This window comes from Sycon ciliatum, chromosome 11, assembly GCF_964019385.1.
Source record: "Sycon ciliatum chromosome 11, ocSycCili1.1, whole genome shotgun sequence".
Lineage (NCBI taxonomy): Eukaryota > Metazoa > Porifera > Calcarea > Leucosolenida > Sycettidae > Sycon > Sycon ciliatum.
Window position 1 is genome coordinate 8,287,815 of NC_088653.1, and position 22,796 is coordinate 8,310,610.

General features: G+C 49.5%; 1 protein-coding gene across 1 annotated transcript in view; it reads right to left on the bottom strand.

Moving 5' to 3' along the window:
• Positions 1–22,796, bottom strand: part of LOC135827053 (serine/threonine-protein phosphatase 6 regulatory ankyrin repeat subunit C-like) — a 141,440-nt gene that overhangs the window by 115,489 nt on the left and 3,155 nt on the right. The window contains exon 2 of the mRNA XM_065339575.1: positions 21,156–21,237. Coding sequence (XP_065195647.1) covers positions 21,156–21,195 — 40 coding nt within the window. The 5' untranslated portion in view covers positions 21,196–21,237. The remainder of the gene's footprint in view (positions 1–21,155; positions 21,238–22,796) is intronic.

The window sequence follows — 22,796 nt, forward strand, 5'->3', positions numbered from 1 at the left end:
CAGCACGGAAACGGTTAATCTAGCCTTATTCTATCCTTATTCTATCCTTCACCTAAACAGGAGAAACAGATACCCAGAGCATAACAAAGTTCTTGCGCGTGCAATCAAGATACAAGAGTACTTCTAGAATTAGGCTTATACCCGCTCAACCACATGGTGGATGTAATATTCACATGCATGTCGGTTGAAAATACAAGTCTCAGTGGCGGTGCGAGCCCTAGTTTACCCGTCTCTACGTGGCAGGCATAGAGCCTTGTCAAAGCAACGCAATAAAGATATGAATAGGCAAAGAGGAGCACAGCAGCCACTCTTATAGAGACCATTTAACAGTGTTAGCCTCAGCACCCGCAAACATGGAAGCACCTCCAAGTGCTCCCGCATGCCAAACTCGGGCACTCGTGTGCCCACGCTGACAGACACACATGCACACATACACACATACACCTGGCCTGGCCTGGTGTACAGCTGCCAAATGCTTGCCCGCGCTGCCCCTGAGACAGGGGAGAGTAGAAGAGAGAGTTCGAGAGAAGTCAGCATGGCCACTAGGAAGCCGCTCCGCCACGACGCCGTCCACGATTGCAATTGTGTCGCCGAAAGCCAGGAGCAGATTTAAAACAGCGATCACAGGTAGCGCAGTGCTGGTTGCAACACGGATGGCTGGTGATTGGTATGTGCTGGGGTGTGGGCGGTGATGCCGGGGCAGGTGTTGTGCACTTGTGCACAGCAAGTCCACCGGCACTTCGGAACCACCGAAGCCAGGCATGGCTTTGATGTGCGTCTGGCTGTTCCGCTACAGGCTATCAGCAGAACATTTGTGTCGTCCAAGTCCAGATTTACTATTGAATGTCCGTTTAAATACCAGGCAAGAGAGCGGTACCGGGGCAGGACCCTGCACACGAGTGCGGTACGCATCTCTCCATTGCTGACGATCCTGGACCAGAGTAAACTATTCATCAATTTAGCACAGTTTCATGTCTGACTGTATTCTGTCCTTCCACCGAAGACGAGGTCCCTGAGCTGGTCGAGGAGCGTCAAGCCATCCAAACAGCAACTGCTTAGGGAGACGGTTGTCAGGCATCCGAGCTACATGGCCCAACCTCTGGAGGCGGCGACGGCGCATAGTAATACATCGTAGACATTGATGATGAAAGTCGTCAATACGGATCTCATCACGACGAAGAACCGGCCAACACTCAGCACCATACAGCAAAACAGTCAGAACGCAAGTTTCGTACAGCATTTTCTTTGTGCGGATGGACAGGCCGGGAGTGTTAAACACACAGTGGAGTGCTCCAAATGCACGAGTTGCACTGGCAAGATGACGATCAACCTCAAGGCCAACACGAGAGTCAGGGTCAACGAGGCTGCCAAGATATACGAAGGAGGCCATGAGTTGAACATGTGTCCTCCACACATACACACACACACACACACACACACACACACACATGCACACATACACGCACACACCACAAGCACCCACACGCACAAACAAACACACACACACACCCACACTCACCCACACACACACACATAACAATACAATACAATATGCCCATCCGGAGATGATGGCAGGTCCCGAAGGGACCAACAGTGTTCAAGTCACGAGCAGAATCGGGCGTGGCGAGTCAGGTCCTGGCGACAGTGATAGCGCTTTTCACAAGTGCAAATGAAGTCTAAGGTGACGGGCTCGGTCGGAGGAATGGTGCTGCATGCTGATCTCCACTCTCTGCGATCCTGGGCGAGGTCGTACCAGTCCACTATCTGGCGGTCCTTCATGTCGGACACAACATTGTCCCGCCACCGCTTCCGGGGCCCATGACGTGGCCAGGTCTTGTCCTGTTCACCGAAGAGAATGCACTTTGGCATATGGGAGCACCCCCCCCCCCCCCCCGCACCCCCACCCACACACACACCTCAGACCTCAGACATGCCCATCGCGGAAGCGATGATAGCAAACAGCTACGTTAGACATAGCAACTTGTGCTGGGATTACACCATTCAACACACACACACACAGTACTACTACTACTACTATGTACAGCTACCCTATCGGGCCACGCCGCTCCCAGAAGCGGGAGACAACGACAAGAAGAGAGAAGAGAAGAGAGAGAAATCGCAAAGTCAACAATATTTGGCATGGCGTTGCAAGTCCTGTGGCCTTGAGAACCGTCTTTCGCAATGCTCGCATTCATGATGGTAGTTGTTCCTGGCTGCACGTGACATCCGTTTCGCACGGTCACAGTGATGACGGCTCAAACCAGAACGGGAGCGGAAAGAGCGGCGACAAACATCACATCGAAAAGAGTCAGATTCATGGCGAATAGATACAGTGGGGACATCCGTGGACACAGGACAGCGATGCACAGCCAGTCCTCCAGCGCTCCTCAACCACCGCATGCACTTCATACATTGCCTGGCACCCTTCTGTTGTGACACAGGCAACTTCCGCTGGGCAATGCACTTGTGTCGGGCCATGTCATTACGGCGGCGGAAGTCTCTGGCACACAGCAAGCAGCGCAAAGGTGGCGAATCATCTGTGTGCGGTGGTGGCTCAGCAAGGAACATCCTCCAGTTCTGCCGGTCTTGGGCATTCTGAAACCAGGAATCCACGCCAGCTGCCTTCATGTCTCTCTGGACAACGTCTTTCCAGCGCCGCCGGGGACCACAAGGAGGGCGATGACCACTCAACCTTCCAAACAAAATCTGGACGGGAGCACGGTCTGCAGGCATGCGCGCGACGTGCCCGAGCCATTCCAACCGCCGACGCCGAACAAGGTCTGACACCGGTGTAGTGTCACCCCAGCGCGCACGGAGCGTTGCCGATGAGATTTTCTCCTCCCATTGCTGACGCCGAGATACACATAAGATGGAGCGAATGCACCGGCGGTGAAAGTTGTCCAGCAGATCCAAGTCGTGCCGAAGCGGAGCCCATGACTCAGCACCGTAGAGTAAAACCGACAGAACACAGGCTGTGTACAAATGACGCTTTGTTGCCACCGTCAAGCTGGTATCCCGGAACACTGGTAGGAGGCAGCCAAACGCCTTTGCCGCATTGGCAATCCGTCGCTGGATGTCAGGTGAGGATCGGGTGTCTGGCGTGATGAGGGAGCCCAAGTACAGAAACGATTCAACATACGAAATGCTGTCGCCACCCATGTCCATCGGCATCCTGTCCTCCGGGGAAATACCAACACCAACTACCATGAATTGTGTTTTCGACGAACTGACGGACAAACCAAACGAGGATGCAACACAATGAAAAGTCTGAAGCGACTGCTCAGCCTCAGCCCGACTCATTGACAACAAAACGGCATCATCTGCAAATTCAAAGTCGTGGAGTTGCACTTGAAGGGTACCCTTAGCACGGGAGTAAAGCTGACCATTGATGTTGTAGGACAGTGATATACCAGAATCAGTGCTGGCCTGACGCATCGCATCTCTCCAGCACATCATAACAACACCAAAGAAGAGATTGAACAAAACCGGAGCCATGGTGCATCCCTGGCGCGAACCATTTTCAACAGGAAACGAGCCACTGACTTCAGCACCAACACGCACCTCCGCTTCAATGCCGCAATGGAACTGCAGGATTAGCTCTGTGAGTTCCTCAGGTACGCCCAGCTTGAGAAGGCATGCAGCGAGAGCAGGGCGCGGCACGGAATCATACGCTTTTCGTAAATCCACGAAAACGAGGTAGCCCTTCTGACGATGCTCATAAAACTTCTCTACTAGTTGGCGTATACAAAAAGTTCCATCCGTGCAGGATCGTCCACGGCGAAAACCGCACTGCGATTCCGGCAGCACCTTCTCAGCAAGCCTCTGAAGACGGGATTGCAGAACACGGCCCACCAGTTTCCCTACAACATCAAGCAGCGATATTCCCCTCCAGTTATCAAACCTGGAAAGGTCTACCTTCTTCGGAATTGGTACAAGGACTGCGTTACGCCACTCAGCAGGTACAGTGCCACTAGTCCAGATTGAGTTCAACAGGTCGATGAGATAGGGGCATATGGTGCCGAACGCAGCTTTAAGCAACTCAGCAACAATTCCGGAACCTCCAGCCGCTTTGCAGTTAGCCATGTGCCGCAATGCCACAACAAGTTCCGCCGATGTTGGTGACGGTTGCCACAATGAGCGATCGATGTCACGCTGCGTGATTGAGTCAAATATTGCAGGGTTGAATGAACTTGGTACGTTCAGCAAACATTGAAAATGGTGTTGCCAGCAATCGCGTTCCTCATCAAGAGAGCTGCACACACTCCCATCACTCTTCTGCATGCTGCGACATGGAACAGGCTGCAGACCGTCGTAGCACTTCTTCATGGCTGAGATTGCTGACCACTTTCTGCCCACTGAAACGCCCATGCTGAGCCAGGTCAGCCTGTGACTGCAGCCACTTTCGCTTCGCGGCACGCACTGCAGCCCGAGCATGGCCGCGGGCCATTTTGAACGCACACAGATCGACGTGAGTCTTTGACTGCAACCACTTGCTGTATAACTTGTTCCGGCGTGTGAGTAGAGTATCAAGATGCCCTGCATTTGCAGCAAACCAGTCTGGCTGTCGACGACCTTGCCGGCCAAAAGTAGCATCGGCAGCTTCAGTGACGGCACACTTCAACTTCACCCACTGGTCCTCCACAGCACTGCAGTCAGCCCATCCGTCAAGACCAGTGGCAACATTAGCAGCGTATTCTGCACGCAAACAATCAGCAACTTCATGATCAGTGGCATCAGGACCCGGCACCTTGGTCATCGCGCTAACATTATAACGACCAGCAGTCTTCTTGTTAGCGGGTCTACGGCGCCTGGACACACCGAGACTTAGCATGTACGCTAGACAAACCAAGCGATGGTCAGTTGAACACTCAGCGCTGCGGATGACATGACAATCTCTGCAGTTTGAAAGCTGACGTCGTCGCACAATTACATAGTCAATACAATGCCATGTTTTTGTACGGGGGTGTTGCCAAGTTTGCTGGTGAATGTCGCGCTTTCTGAACCATGAGTTGGTGATGACCAGGTTATGCATAGCAAGAAATGACAACAGTTCTCTACCAGCCTCGTTTAGTAGTCCAGAGCCATGCGGACCACGAACAGCTGCCCAGGGATCATCAGGTGCAGGGCATAGAGCTGATCCTACCCGAGCATTGAAGTCACCAAGTAGTACTAGATCATCAGTAGGGTGTACAGTGCAGAGCAAATCCTCCAAATCATTGAAAAATTCACTCTTCACTGAACGAGCAGAACGCAACGTCGGTGCATAACACACTATGATTGTCAGCCACGAACATTTAGTTGCACTATGTACGAAACGAAGACGAGCTGACACTAAACGCGACGACTTAGCCGTCCACTGTCGACCTCCTGCATCCCATGCATCAGCACCTCGCCCTCGAAGGACAACAGCGACTCCTTCTCCACGCTGAGCACCACGCTGAGAATTTTGAATATTTTCAAAATTTGAATTTGAAGAAGACGCTCCTGGGGATGGACGCCCCGAGGAAAGAACAACAGCATTGTCCACCGAATACTCCGCTGATCCAAACCATTTGGTCTCTTGCAAACCACCGACTTCGACATCGTGTTCCTAGAGTTGACGAACGACAAGATCCACTTTCCGATTTTCCTTGGCACGACGCGACACGGCGGCAGTTTCAACAGGTCCATCAACATTCAGTAATGTTCGGACATTCCAACTACCAAACTTTATCTGCCTTCTCTGTCTACTCTCTCTTCTTCTCGAATCTCTTCTAGTCATTGGACAAAGGGCTAAAGCTAGAGCAAAGTGCGAGGGGTAGCCAACCCACAGCGCACAACGAACGGCGACACAAACGTAGAGTGGTGACAACAAAAATCCACCAAGGAGTCTACGTCGTGGATTTCACCGCTCGCTTCAAAACTACACTCTCAGTATGGCGAGTGATGGCCGGGGACGACCCTGGACTACCCCAGAGTCGCCCCTGAGCGAGGAGTTGCAATGAAAAAAACACCAGAAGGAAGAGCTACAAAAAGTGCAACCTACTCCTAGGTAGGCCACACACACACACACACACACACACACACACACACACACGCACACACACAGACACACACACACACACATACACACACACACACACACACACACACACACATACACACACACATACACATACATGCATACATACATGTTTGAGTAAAGATGCATGACGGTGATGAAGAAAAGACCCGCATAAGGACCGGGTCTATGCCACACTGCCCGTCAGTGGCTATATCATTCAGCCCGCTATGGGCCAACCACATACTGTCCACCGAGAGCGCTCAAATGGCCTCCGGGGCCAGCCAACTCGCGCGCCACGGGATGAACTGGCATCTGTCCGCTGAGGGTGTATGAATGGCCACCGAGGGCAGCAAACCGCCCACCGAGGGCTAAACTATCATACTGCCCACCGAGGGCCAACGAATGGCTAAGCTAGCATACTGCTCACCGAGAGCGCGCAAATGGCCGCCTAGGCCAGCAAACTGCCCACCGAGGACTAAACTAGTATACTGCCCACCGAGGGCGTCCAAATGCCTGCCGAGGCCAGCAAATCGCTTGTTGAGTGATAAACTAGTATACTGCCTACCGAGGGCGTCCAAATGGCCGCCACGGCCAGCAAACTGCCCGTCGAGGGCTAAACCAGCAGACAGCCCATCGAGGGCGCGCAAATTGCCGCCTGATGCCTGCAAACTGCCCACCATCGGCCGATATCACCTTGCCCGCCGAGGGCGCACAAACGGCCACCGAGGCCAGCAAATCGCCCACTGAGGGTTCACACGACTGCCTGGAATCGGGCGTCACAACAAACAGACAAAATATGCGGCCAGTTTGCCCCTCCCCTCCCAACCGGATAAACAATATGCCACCTTGAAAGGGGTGGGAGGGAGGGAAAAGCTACGACTTGACACCCAAACTGCAACTGCAAAGAATACTCAGCAAAACACGTCTCCAAATTAGACGCCATATCCACGATTGTCCGTGATATCTCGTCTTCCCTTCGCCATTCCCTCAGCCAAATATATTCCGATGACAAAGCATTCTACATCGCAGGCAACAATTAAAGCGCTGTAACAGATAGGCTGCACGAAGACCTCACCCGCCTGCACCAAGCATCAATGGACGAGGGCCTGATTTTCAACCCCCAGAAGACCAAATTTGTCATGTTTAGGCAGCCTGCAAAGTTGATTCCCGGCCACCTCAAGCTGACTTGTGCAGGCGTTGATATACCACTCTCCACCAATGCCAAATATTTTGGTGCCAAACTAGATCACGTGAATAATGCCTGCAACACTGTTCATAAGAAGTTAGGTGCATTCCGCCATGCTGAACGAGCATGACCTTACTCATGCTGCCCGTTGCATGTTCTATTTAGCCATCATACAATTCAGCTTAGGGCCCGGTCCCACATGCAGTGGCGGATCCGCTGGTGCGACAAGGTTTTGCGGGAGTGGTGTCGCACCTCTCCTGCGACAAAATGCTCGCGTGGTCTCACATGCTCACGCGTGCACGGCGAACGAAGCGAGCGCGCCTCTCTGACTTCCAAAAAATTCAGTGCAGCTCTCCTGCAACTCAAGCATGCTTTCACTTCGAAGTACGCGTGCACGTACTGATGCAGTGATGGTGTAGAGTCAGTACTGTGTCTGTGGACAGAACTGTTTCGTCCTTTGTGGACACATCAGCACTGATGTACTGTTGATGTAGATACTAGGTGTTGGACAGGTCGTTGTTTTTGTTGAGTAGCAAGCATTAGCTACATGTCGTGGGTTCGGTATTGTTGACTTTGAGTCTTTGTTCTGTATACTATACTAGTAATCTGAAAGAATGGATTTTCCGTTGGGTAGAGGTCGATTGGCGAGACGTTGTCGACAGGCAATGGAGACCGCAGCGACATTTTGTTGCTGTATTCTAGTACGAACTTGTTGAGCAGCACGTCGACGATAACCAATGGCAATGATAACTGCTACAGATACTGGTAATAGTGGTACATGTATCGCTCTTGCTTGACCTACATCACAGTGGTCCGACTGCGTGGTTTTACATGATGGCCATGCTTGGCTGCTCACAGGTCCGGGATTTGGTCTTTGGCCGACGCCGCAGCCGTCGGTTTCAGCTTCTCGGCTATCCACCTATCGCTCCGTATCTCTCTTCACCTTGGCCAAGCGAGTCTTGACTTCAACATACATGTACAATTGTAGCCGTAGCTACCCTGACTAAAGTCAAACTGTCCACTTCATGATCGAAAATAAAATCGAACAACACAAATCGCTCACTATGTCAGAGTGTCGCAGGAGCGGAACTTCCGCAGGAGAGTATACGCTCCAAAAATTTTGGAGTAGCGGATTTGAACTTTCCGCCACGGCGGAAGTTCCGCTACTCGCAGTTTCCATGGTGATACACGCTGTTGCGACACCGCTGCAGCGGATCTGCAACTCTCAAGTGCATGTGGGACCGGGCCCTAAGAGTATTCTAGTTTTGTGTATGTCAATGATTTAAGTGAAAGAAATTACCAGAAACCATTGCAGACTGGTATTGCTGCCATTAAAATATTATATTCTGCTTGTCGCGCACTACACCAACCGCCATGCTTTGCATGTATCCAACCTGCACAGTTTAAAATAGCATATTGATCTTAAACTTCTTCTATGTACTTATCTCTGTGTCCCCAGCCAGGCTAGTCCACTTCTGCAGCAACTATGTCAGCTTCGTACGCACGCTACCCACACAGTTGTGGTGACCCGTGGACAGGCCACCTCTGCTCTCAGCCTTCCTACTGTCCATGATGTATCATGCTAGCTACTCTTGTATTGCAAATGTACATCAAGTTGTTATCACCCGTATAACGCGTATTGTTACGTTATACGCCTTGCTTCACATGATTACGTCATGTCTCTATTGGACGCATGCACGCATCCATATTCTGGATGCATGTGTTCTTCTCCTTGCTCTTCTTCCTCACTTGAGAATGTAAATAATTAGTTTCTATTATCTTGTCACCAAACTAGTTCATGTTGGCTAGTAGTAGTGGTGTGCATGAGAACATAACATGGCGCAGTGATGTTTCGTGCCTGTGTTTTTCTTGCCCGTGGTGCATCGCGGTTGTGTTCGCACGAGGCCTGCAGGTCCAATTAAATTTTATTTATTTCTCTAGTCGTGACCGTCTTCCGAAATGTCAGATGCAGCTGCACCAAGTGTGCCGAGCGCAGATATCGCTGCTCTTTGCCGATCTCTTCAAAAAGCAGATGGAGGCAGCCAATGAACGAGAGAAGCATCTCGATGCAATTATCACTGGTCTTACTCAACAGAGTCAGCCTCACTCGTCGCCAGCACCGCCAGCTCCAAAGCCTCTTGCGGCGGAGTGACCCATGCTGCTGTCCTCCGCGTCCCTGTCAGAGTTTGCTGCCTGGCAGGAACTGTGGGAAGACTTTTCTCGGTGACAGCACCTGACAGCACAGTCGAAGGAAACCAGGGTATCTGCCATCCGTCAGTGCCTTGATGAAGACCTCAGACGTTTTATCAGGGAGGGCACCATTGTCATCGCGACCAATCCTGATGCGTGTGACGTCTTGGAGGCGCTCAAGCAGTTTCTTCGCCGACAAAGATACCCAACACTTGACCGTATTGAATTTTATAAGCGCACACAACAGAAAGGGGAATTGTTTGACGGGTTCCATACTTCCCTGAAGGAGTTGTTTAACACATGTGATTTTGTGGAACACGAGCTCTGTTCTGCTTGTTCGGCACGTGCCTATTCTACGTGCAAGACAAATCTCGCACGGGTCCGCGCGGACATGATGCGAGTCCGCATTGTGATCGGTATCCTGGACGATACCACCCGTCACAAACTATTGTCCACCTCCGACCTGACATTGGAGGCGACAGTCAAGGTGTGTCGTGCAGAAGAGGCAGCCACACAGACCAGCCACCACATCCCTACCGCTGGCCAAGTCAATGCTGCCTGGAAGTCGTCTTATCAGCGCGCGAAGTCAGCTTCACAGCCCCCAGTTGAGGCGAAGCACACTTCTGCTCGTGATAAGTGCCGTAACTGCGGACGCACAGCGCACACGAAATCGCCGTGTCCAGCGATCAACAAAGTGTGCCTCAACTGTAATGGAATGGTTCACTTCCGGGCAATGTGCCGCAGGCCTGCCAAGAAGCCGGACAAGTCGTCCAAGATCGCTCACTTGCGACTCAACCGAGCATCTCTGTTGGACGACGCAACAGTTTCCGTTGCTACCCAGCTTGTGACCGAGCCAGAGCCCGTTGCTCTAAGTTGGCTCCCGGATACTGGTAGCAACGTTGATGCCATCGGCACTCAACACCTTGACCAGTTAGGCGGATTTGTCGAGAACCTGCTTGACGACATCGACGATGTTCGTACCGGAGATGGCGCCAGTGTCACCCCTGTTGGCAAGATTTCGGCGACTCTCAGTTGTGGATCAAACCAGCACACGTCCACCATTTATGTCTATGATGGTTTGACTGATGCCCTCCTATCTCGTTCATCCTTGCACGTCCTGGGATACTTGCCGTCCGGCTGGCCGAAGCAAATCGCAGCAGTCCAACAAGTAGTCCCACCGGTCGTTCTCAGTGCACCTGCGGACAAGGTTGTGTCCAAAGCCACCAACTCAGAGACGATGAGAGCCGAACTCCTAGCTGAATTCGCTGACGTCTTTGATGACTCTTTGTTGAAGCCGATGCTTGGTGGACCTATGGAAATTAGAGTGCGAGCTGATGCTAAGCCTGTCGCTGCATATCATGCCCGCCAGATCCCGCATGCGTACCGTGACCAAGTGAAGTCTCAGCTGGATGACATGGTCCGGGATGCCATCAACGAGGAGGTCACCGAACCCAGTGCGTGGTGTCACCCAATTGTCATTGTGGACAAGAAGGGGACAAACGAGAAGAGACTCACCGTTGATTTCAAAAAGCTCAACGACCAAGTCGAACGCCCTGCTCACCCCACACCAAGCCCTCGTGACGCTGTATCCAGCATAGGCAACGCAAGGTATTTCACCAAGCTAGACGCCCGCCACGGCTATTGGCAAGTTACTCTGAGCAAGGCCTCCCATCCGTTGACCACGTTCATGACACATTGGGGTCGGTACAGGTACCTACGCAACCCCCAAGGATTTGTCTCTGCCGGAGACGAGTTTAATCGCAGCACAGACGCCGCGTTCGCTCGTATCTCCCAGTTCCAGAAGGTCGTTGATGACTGCCTCGTCTACGATAATGACCTGCCCACCCACCGATCTCACGTCCTGGATGTCCTGCTCTGCACCCGGGAGAATGGCATTACTCTGAGCGCCAAGACGTTTGTGTTCGGCATGCGAGCCGTGGAGTTCTGTGGTAACCGCATCAGTGCTGACGGCTGGACCGTCGATGATGCCAAGGTCAAAGCTATCAGCCAGTTTCCAGCTCCCAGCAACCGCACTGATCTCCGATCGTTTATGGGTCTTATCAACCAGTGTGGTGAGTTCACCCCGCACCTGTCTGAGCACGCCGCCCCGTTGCGCCCATTGCTCAAGACGTCCAACGAGTTAGTATGGGACTCAGTTCACACAGACCCAGTCAACGCTGCCAAAGCTGAGCTGTTGTCACCATCAATGCTGTCATTCTTCCAACGTGACCAGCCACTCCGCCTAGAGACCGATGCATCTGCTTTGCATGGCCTTGGCTACGTTCTGTGGCAGTTGCAAGATGGCAAGTGGCGCATTCTCCAGTGTGGCAGTCGATTTCTGTCGGATCCAGAATCCCGGTATGCTGTCATCGAACTGGAGCTCCTAGCTGTCGTCTGGGCGGTGAAGAAATGTTCTCTCTACCTTCCCGGTACATTGTTCGAGCTTGTCACCGACCACCGGCCCCTCATACCAATCATCAACTCGTACTCGCTCGATCAGATTGAGAATCCCCGGCTCCAACGCCTGGTCATGAAGCTTCATCCGTACCAGCTGCATGCCACTTGGCGTAAGGGTACTGACAACGCTTTCACCGACGCGCTGTCCCGGAATCCGGTGGATGATCCCACCCCTGACGATGAGCTCGGTGAGCACCCAGCCCTTCGTACTCCTGTCATACGCGCTTGCATTCGGAAAGACACCGAAGGCCAGATTGCCAATCTCCGGTTTGCTGAATTGCAAGAAGCCGCTCGAGCTGACTCGGATTATCAGGCACTCCTCACCACCGTCCGGAATGGATTTCCCGACGACAAACACGACTTATGTCCTGCTGCCCAGCCGTATTGGACAGTCTGTCATCATCTTACAGTCGATCAGGACCTGGTACTGAAAGGTTCTCGCATTGTGGTCCCGTGTTCCCTCAGGCGTAGTGTGCTTGACGACTTGCATGCTGCTCATCAAGGTCTCAACCGTACCAAGGCTCGTGCTCGCCAGGTGGTGTATTGGCCCCAGCTGTCCAACGACATTGACAACATCGTTCGCAGCTGCGCTGAATGCCGTCACCACGCACCTTCCCAGGTGAAGGAGCCTCTGCTGGCAACTGACGATCGTTGTCCTGCCCTCCCGTTTGAGAGCACCAGCGCGGATCTGTTCGAATGCCAAGGCTACCAGTTCCTGGTATACGTGGACCGCAAGACCGGCTGGCCCTGTGTTGCCAAGATAGGACGCACCGCCACCTCCGCTGACGTAGTCCGTGTGTTCCTAGGCTGGTCCGCGGATCTCGGTGTCCCAGCTGTCCTGACGACTGATGGTGGTCCGCAGTTCACAGCGCAGCGTTTCTCCCCCTTCTGTCAGCGTTGGCAAGTCCGCCACATCAGATCCACTCCGCATTACCCACAATCGAATGGCCATGCGGAGGCGGCGGTCAAGGCCATCAAATCTCTCGTGTCCAAGACCACCACCAACGGAGACATAAATGTCGACGCCTTCCGTCGTGGCTTATTGGAATGGCGTAACACTCCCCATAGCTCCGGTCAGAGCCCAGCGCAGGACCTGTTTACCCGCCCCCTGTCGTCATTCGTGCTTGCCCACCGGACCCGTTTTGCCCCAGCGTGGCAAGAAACCGTTGACGAAATCGACAGTCGTGCCTCTGACCAGTCTCAAGCAGCCAGTCAGCACTACAACTAGTCTGGCCGTTCTCTGCCTGCCCTCCACCTTGGTTGCCCTGTGGATCTACAAGATCCCCGCAGCAAGTTGTGGAACGCCCTCAGTACCATTGTCGCCATTGGGAGCCACCGCGACTACATAGTCAAGCTTCCCAGTGGCCGAATATACTGGCGAAACCGCCGCTTTCTTCGTCCTGTTGTCTTGCCCGTAGCACCTGCACAGCCGATGCCTGCTACCCCCCCCCCCCCCCCCCTCATCACTCAGCCTGCCCCGCCAGTCCGGCGCAGTCAGCGAAGCCGCCAACCCCCGTCTAGGCTGAATATTTCGAACACTCGTGACCAAACTCATGATTAGCTGCCTGGCGTCTTTCTGTCTTGTTGAGCTCAGCTATGTTTGTATTCAGTTATCCATATCTTCTTTGCCGTCCTTTCTAGTTGGTATTAGATGCCTTGTTGTCATCTCAGAAGGGGCGTGAGATACATGTATGTAAATGTAATTGTTATATTTCTATCTCAGAAGGAACGTGATGTACCATGCTAGCTACTCATGTATTGCGAATGTACTTCAAGTTGTTATCACCCGTATAGCGCGTATTGTTACGTTATACGCCTTGCTTCACGTGATTACGTCATGTCTCTATTGCACGCATGCACGCATCCATATTCTGGATTCATGTGTTCTTCTCCTTGCTCTTCTTCCTCACTTGAGAATGTAAATAATTAGTTTCAATTATCTTGTCACCAAACTAGTTCCTGTTGTCTAGTAGCAGTGGTGTGCATGAGAACATAACAGCCCATAGACACTCTGGCTTTCACTCGCTCACATACAGCGCAGTTGCACACTGGAACACCCTCTCTGCTGAATACCGTCTCGCCGACTCCACCGCTATCTTTGTCACACCTGCCAAGCAACACCTAGGGTCTAGTCCCTATTCACTAGATCCCCGATCTTTGCTGGCTATGTGTTTTGGGCAACATTACCAACGCAGCCCAAGACCAGCACGCCGATGGATAATTTTGTTGCTAAAATCTCTTCTTAATTATAGGTTTCATGTATTTGCATGACATCCTGCTGGTTTGTCTCCTCCTTTGACTTCTTTGCCTTTTATTTGTATTATTTTATCTGTTTTACCGCTGTGGTTGGCTTTCACCCTTGTCTCAATTTTACTGGCTGTCATCATGATGTGCCATGAGATAATGATATAAATACATAAATAAATACAAATACATAGTCGGCAACAACTACAGTGCTGTCAATCACAGAAATTGAACCCACTTCTTTGACACAGTGTCCCGTTGTGCGGGCACCGCAGCACGCTGTAGCAGACAGCAGAGGTCGACTGCAAATTACTAAACGGAGATATATTTCAGGAATGGCCAAGGCCCACACAAAGCAGTGCAGGAAAACAGAAGCCAGAAGCAAAACGAAACACAAATGGGAAACGCTGATGAGCTAGAGGCACCGGGAAGGCGTAGCAAGGAGAGCAAGGATGGTATGAGACTGACTGGCGGTGAAGATGAGTTGGTTGATGATGCGGCGGATGATGACGAGGCAGATAATGACGAGGCGGATAATGACGAAGCGGATGATGAGGGGGCGGATGATGATGAGGACAATAAAGAAGAGGCGGATGGCAATGAGACGGCTGGTGGTGATGGCGATAAAACGGACGATGAGGAGTCAAGTGGCAGGGAAGGTGATGGAGCTGATGAGGGTGAAGTTCGTAAGAAGTCAGCTGTGTACTAGCATTTGTTATCTCGTACCGATTATTCGAGTGTGTGTGGCTATTCCCATTTCTCTGTACTGTGTCATGCCCGTTATCTCATGTAGTTGAAGGTCCTTGAAGCTTTTTGTATTCGTATGCACAAGCCTGATCTGTGTAAGCAAATTTTCATGTTGCGTGGTGATGTCTGCGGCATTCATACCTTTCATACAATCATGTAGATAATTTTAATTAAACTTTTATTTCCACGTGGATAGTTCAGACAGCTTTGTCTTGCACTAAGATGGCAAAGCGTGTGACCACACAGCCCGCCAATGAACATGACAGCCAGACTACTCCAGACATGAACACAGGAAACCAGTACACGTGCACATGAGCGCACAGTCTATTTATTGCAACACCGCAAAGCACAGTTAAGAGTGTCGAGACATTTATAGTCCAGCAGCCAGGCCCTGAAAATACCTCTATAAATTGACTTTCGTTCCGACTTCTTCCGCACAACTTTTTGACGATGCCAAGTTGAAGAGAAGGATTCCCGGGCATCGACTGCACTGTTCGTTGCCTTCACAAGTGAATGCATTGACTAGTAAAACAGACTTTTTTCGTCCAACCCGGCCATTGCTTCTTTCACCTCAAGCGCACTGTGTGTGTGGGTGGGGGGGGGGGGTAGTAGTTTTGCGACTCTCGGCGGCGCCGCATGGTGGGATTTCCCCATTATGAGATATCGGTGTCAAAGGGCCTAGCCCTAGCCAGCCAGGTACTACTACTACTAGTAGCAGTACTAGCAAGAGTACATAACCCCAAGAGGGTTATGTACTCTTGCTAGTAGGTGGCCTAGGCCATGCATTTTTAGGCACCAAGATTATAACTAGTTAACCTGGAAGGTTATATACTCCTGCTACCATGCAGAGCAGTCAAGTCCATAGTTCGTAACATCCGCAGGCAATCCGTGCGCCAAGGCCCTTCACGGCTTCAGTTCAGAGACCGTTTTTCATTTTCTTGTGGGAATCGTAGCCTCCAAGGCGCCGCATGGGCTTGTTTTCAGTTGATTTTCTCTATCTCCAAATGGCGAATACTTCAAAGAAAGTTGCTGCTAATAGCCCTTCTAGTGTCGTCAGGAGACCTTTCCTCCACTGAAGAGATGGAGTAATGTTGACACCTATGCCCGTAACCTGGAAAATTATTTTGGAGCTTGCAGTTCGTGAGCAGCCATCTGGGATGAATGTTTCATTTTTGTAATTGCTGAAGCGAGGATTATGGTCACCAATTTCACACCAGGTAAGGCGCTTACTCAACGCAGACACTAAAACCGCTTTGTGGCGTGATGGACCAAAGCCTTATCTTTCGGATGCATGAGAAATTAGAGTGATACCTATGTGCCCCACAAATACACCTGAAAAAAACACGTACAGGCAGTATTGTCATTTTATGAGAAGAGACAATTGAGCATGCTCTAATTCGTCACGACTGGTTTCGGTACTTTTCAAACACCACTCTGAGTGAGCATCTACCAAACCTTTATCAGTGTTACAGGGGCATTTGAGTTTAGGGGACAGAGGTGGAATATTTCACCAGCTGAAGTACTCGGTCCGGCTCATCGCAATTGTCGCTTATCTATCACCACTAAGAACAGGAGTTTTGTTGCCGCTCTGTGAATTTTTCAATAGGCATAGTGAGGAAGCATGATACATGAATACTCTCCGCCACAAGAAACAAAATTCAGCCCTGGAATCAGGTGAAGCGAGTCTTAGAAGGGAAGCAAGGTAAGCAAAATGCACGAAATGAATCAGCCAAGGAGCGCTCTTGCACTCACACTCCTACAGGTTCGAGCTGCCGCGTTACATGAGCTGACATTAATTGCTGATGTCTAGCTGCTGGCGTAGACTGGTAGAGTATCTCTTGCTTTGTCAGCCTGTCGAGTGTCGTATAGCAGCAATGGAAAAGGAACAGTTGTGTCTGTCACTTCGGTGCTTGAAGGAACCGTGGGCAGTGTGACCTCTGTGTCACCACAGTGTGTTTCAACAAAGCCTTCGAATGAGGCATACAGGCCTCTCCTGACAGCTGTCATACGCTCCACTGGATACGCTGACGACGACTCTTGTAATGCTGCTGCCAGGTCCACGAAGGAACAAAAGGAACAACCAAAACTTCCCTCGCATGCGCGCATCGCATCGAAAACACCTTTCTTCTTCAGCATAACGCTCATACTCCTCTGCCGTGCACGCGTGCCTGTCACGCTCTCCAGGATGTCAGTTGCCCCTGCTACAGTTCCGGTCTTCGGGTCGCTGCGCTTGGCTTTTTTGGCAACACAGACAGTGAATGGCCAGATTTCCACTTCCCAAAAAAGTCGAACACATCGCGATTCAAAGCGCTAGTCGCGATCATTTTTTCTTTGGTGCCTCACTTGATCTTGCCATCACAACCTCCCAAGCAAAAGTAAGTTAGATATCGTGATTGGACTGAGTTTTACCTGTCAAAAAGTGCGTGGGAGATAAGCGACAATTGCGATGAGCCGGACCAAGTACTAGTTTTGTTCTGAATTTGTGGAGTACTAGGTCGCATCGTGTAGATATGTCAGTATACGTGTATGATTGTGGTGAAATTCTGAGCATCAAATTATTATGGGCATCAAAGCACCGGTGCTTGCCCATTAAATAAATAGGTCTCCTGCTCTCTGACTTTTGTCTTGCATCGCACGACTATCAAATTCGTCGAATGAAATGAAGGAGCAAATTTGTTGCTGACTGCATCAGCTCTGTTTTCCTCTGCTGTTCTTCTTTCAGTGTGGTGACTTCTGATCCATGAGGCAATGGCATGAAGTCAGTAGTTTGCAGTATGTGCAGTATGCGGCTATCTCTCTGTCAATGTACCTGTGACAGCTGAAGCCCAGATCACGGTTGCAGTTTGCTGGCTATGGCCAGCAGCAGTCTAAAGTTGCACCTTTCCTTCCACGCACAGCAATGCTGAATATGTCATGGACAGACCTCAATAAACTGCTTATTGGAAGAAGCATCGCAATTCTTGTCTGCCAATAAACAGCAGGCTGGCCAGCTATAATAATTATAACAGTTAGGAGGCCGGAAACGCTGAAGACGCGATCCCGTTAATATATTGCGCCAACTGCAATGAAGAAGGCCTCTTTGATTTATTACCATTTCGTGTGGATATCTATGGTGTTGTGGTCCAAGTCGTGCGGACCATAAAAGGTATTAGACATGAAATAGTGAAGGTACTGCGGTTGACACTGACGACAGTAAACCAACAGTGGATATCAACCACACTCCCAGCGTCATTCTGCACATCAGGAGAATCCTATACAGTCAACTTGGCTAATAACGACTGCGGACATAACGACAATTCGCAAATAACGACAGAATTTCCATGCCCAGAGCAAAGTCCCATCCCACTGTAATACATATAATGAGACTTCGGGTATAACAACACTTCGCGAAAAAGGACACCGTTTTGATGCCCCGCCGAGTGTCGTTATAAACGAAGTTGACTGTACATATAGCTGCCAACTCTGATGGTATAGACCCGATAACTTCCATCTTTCTTGTTTTGTTACTCTACGATTGGTATACACTCATGTACTAGTGCAATCTCTGTACATATGCGTAATGCACTGTATTTGTTTCTGGTGACTGGAGGTAGTTTATCATAGCACTGATTTTTGTTTTGTTTTTGTTGAAGATGAGCATTATCATGTTAACGTTGCCGGTGTCGCGGGTCATTCCACAGTCCCCAAAGGTGACGTTCTCGGCAACGGACCGACCCAGTAGGCAACTGATTAATGATGAATTTGCTGCCATTCATGATTGGTATCACCGTGCGCCACAATGGCATATGGTGCAAAAAATCTGTCATAGGGCAAGAACAAGGTGTGGTTGGTTGCCTTCCTCGCTGCTGAATGAGCAAGGGATAAGTTTGCAAGTCGCTTGACGCCGCTTGACGCCTGGAAAGAGTGTATTTGTGACCATCAAGATCGCGTAAGGCCAAGACGCCACTGCAATGCAGCGGATCCCTTGTCTAGACCTCACGTCTTTCTTCAGCTCTTTCAGTTTCTGTTCATGTGTGCTTCATATGCTTACTCTTTGGTTTTGGATATCTTGACGGACATTGTACATCATATCAGTCATGTTCATTATGTAGGATTTCACTCCAATCCTTTGTTGTTGTCCTAATTATCAACCTAGGCGGCATGCCATGCATTTTGTGTAATACAAATCAATGATTATGTAGCATAGTACATGTGCATGTATACAGAAGAATGGTTTCTTCCCTCTTTCCTATTTGCACTGCACCTTTCTGTATGTTTGAAAGGCATTTTGTCCGAACCCGGTGGTATAGATAATTTTTTTTTAACATCCTTAATTGTCTCCAATGTAGTAACAGTTACTATGCTGTGACTATGCCGTTGCTATGGTTACAGATGTGAAACAATTTCTTCCGTATTTTACGCCCTTGCATCCTGAATCTAAAGGAAATAATGTGATTTATAGGGAGCACTAGGTGTCATGGTCAGGTTTTAGGTGTCCATTTGTTGTGTGCTCGAAGTGGGAACGGGCGTGAATATTTATGGAGCCTGGCTGCTGGACTGCCGTATTTCCCCGTAAGTAAGTTCTCCCCAATGACCTAGTACCCCCCTATAAAAATACACTTTCCACTGCCGAGGTTATCACCCCGAAAGACAGTTCCCCCCGAAAGATAGTAAGTTCGTACCCGTCCTACATGTACAGACACCGTACAGTACATACATCATATCAAGAGTACATGTGTACTCTTGATCATATGCACGGACACTAGAGTTGCGCAGGCTTCCCACTGCGTGTCATTTACCCCCGGTAAAAAAGTACTCCCCGAAAGATAGTACCACCCCCGAAAGTTAGTACTCATGTGGTTCCTAAGTTCGAAAGTTAGTACGTACTAACTTACGGGGAAATACGGTATTAGACTCTCTGTCAGTCAACTATGGTAGAAATACAAGTTATCATGTGCAGGGTTTCTCCCTCACTCTCCTGCAATGCTACACTCCTACATACTGCGGATGCATTTGCTGTGTTTTCACGTCAGTCACGAGGTCGGAGAAAGCCACGTTTGCCAACGCGCTGTATAACGTTGCATGCATGGCTTGCCAAAGTTGCATACAAACGTTGTGGCCTCATGGCTTTTGCATTACATTTCTAGAATTACAGTGGAACTCACTCAGACCATACCCGGGTAAGACGTGCAAGCGCATATACAAATGTGTTTGGGAAACGACGTACCATGATAGGATTTACAACTAGTATTATGAAGGACTTTTCAGCAGGTGCAGACAGAGTGTACTAAGTACTTTTTTGTTGTTTTTCAAACACAGTTCCACTTGACAGGTTTGCACGACAGGTATTCTAGCATGTTGACAGTGCTGAGAAGGCTGTTTGCAGTGAAGGAAGCCTGGTTTGGTGTCACTAACCACGTACATTTTGCAGGGTCTAGGAAGAGTCAACTTTGCATAAGAAGTACTTCAGATACTAGAGACGTTTTGCATAACCGTTTGCGCCTATTTTTGTTTGATATCACTAAAAGCGAACAATCGCCGTTTGGAAAGGGAAAGTCGAAGGAAACGTAAAACAAACTTTTGCAGTAGTTTTCGCTGTTCACGGACCAGTGCAGTGCAAAGGCGAACCACCCTCATGCAATGTTTTGTGCTTCATCTTTCACAATCCAGAAGATCTACTCTTGGCTTGGTCGCTAGTGCTAGTTTGACAATATGGCAAACCATGTTGTTTCATCTCCGTAACCACGTCCGATCTCCTGTCTTCTCATTTTCTCAGAGTCGGCGATGCTTTTCTGGATTTGTAGATGTTGATGCGCCGGATTGTGGCACAGGCCAACATGGTTGTCTGTGGGTCTCCGGCTATCGACAACATAGTCAAAAGGCTCTTGTCTAAGAGTGCAGCCACTCGCGGCAAATTATTTTCTCAGTCGGATGAAGCTCTGTAGATCTACCGAAGACGACTTCTCAAACAAGCACGAGTGCACTCGTACTTTCTTGGAGCGAAAATCATGGAAAACAAAAACTTCACGCGAACATTCGCACATATATTCGCAAGCCCAGACGTGAAAATCCATGCGAACGTTTGTTCTGCAAAACCTCTCTACTAAGTTCGCTTTTCCACTCCCGAGGCAGTACCTCTTATCCGAGTTCCACTGCATCTCACAGAGAGCCGTTCGAATGAATATGCCCGTATTGCTCAAAACGAGAGCCATTACAAGCAGTGGACCATGCAATGACCCTTGAAATGACCGTTGAAATCAAGTCCCACACGTTTGTTCCTCCATAACCTAAAGCAATCACTTCACTTACCAGCACCAGAGCTCTCATTCTTGCTGGACTCTAGCCCCATTGGTAACAATAGCCTTCACCAGTGTTGTCACCACACGGATACCTGAAACACAGCAACACACAAACACAGCAACACACAAACACAGCAACACACAAACACAGCAACACACCAACACAGCAACACACAAACACAGCAACACACAAACAGAGCAACACACAAACACAGCAACACACAAACACAGCAACACACAAACACAGCAACACACAAACACAGCAACACACAAACACAGCAACACTGTCATAAACTACCATGTACAGACACATCCACACATTGTCGACTACCAGCACCTCCAGACACTTTTACACGTTAAGCGGTGATTTATGCTAATCGGATCTTACAAACACGTTATTCTGTCTGATAATCAGAAATCCTACGGACAGTGGGGAAATCTCTGCCTTAATCACTACATGTTTCATGTTCATGTTGCAATGGGCCAGCAAAATTTATGTTCTCAGTTTTATAAATGAGAGAGCAGGCATGGATACAGTACTGGCACTAATGACAGTCCAGAGACCTCGCTATGTTTTGTCTTTAACTAGGGCTGTAACTAGATACTATATTTACTGTCAGAAAGTGCAACAACTAGGCAGAAAACCGGCAGAGTACTGAGACCCTCGATGACCTGACACCTAGCTTCAAAACATCTCCGTAGCGCAAACCAACAGCCTTCTAACTCTGAAGGTTCAAGATTAATTTAAGGAGAGACCAAAGAGGGGAAGGTAAGCGCAACGAAAACGAGCACAGGCCACAGTCCCACGGGAACGAAGAATGTCGATTGTTCCTGGTTTGTTTAACTTTCTGACTGTATGATAATAATTATATAGTTACTATATTATCTAGTTACTATGGAATCTAGTTACTATAGTAACTAGATTCAATAGTATCTAGTTACTATAGTAACTAGACAAGATTGAATCTAGTTACTATAGTAACTAGATTCAATATTGTCTAGTTACTATAGTATCTAGTTGCAGTGGTGTACAGTTACTCTGAACTCGTATCCATGTATCCTTTTCCTTTCTAAATGTATATTTATTATCGGCTCAACATCCGAGTTTCAAAAAAACATGTATGCGATAATTATATTGAAAAGATGTTTCTATCAGTTTTATAGAAATAGCAGAAATTGAAGTAACACGCATCATGACCTAGGTGAAAGCAAAGCGTAGCGAGGGGGCTGGTATTTCCAGCCCACTCATTTGTAAACCAATCATTAATTTTCTGGATTCCCCAGATTCTGAATCGAGTAGTGGTGTACGCTGGTTGTATTTTAACCCTTTAAGAGCCGCCCCATACTTGAATGCATCGTAAACGACGCATTCAAATGCAAAACTTCAAAAGATCGTAACTTAGTCCCATCTCGCTCAAATTCAGTGATCAAAATATCCAGGGCGAAGAGAAAACTCTTACCTGTCGGGAGAAACAATCCGCGAAGCGCTGCAAGCAACGGTTCCTGAGATAAATCACTCGTAAGTTGAGCCGCGATCGCTGCAATTTCAAAAGCGCGCAGTGCGACTTTAGTATTGAGAATTTTGAGACTTTTCGTCACACTGGTTTACTCGAATTTGCACGGGTTTTACTGTTGACATTGTCGAGAGTAC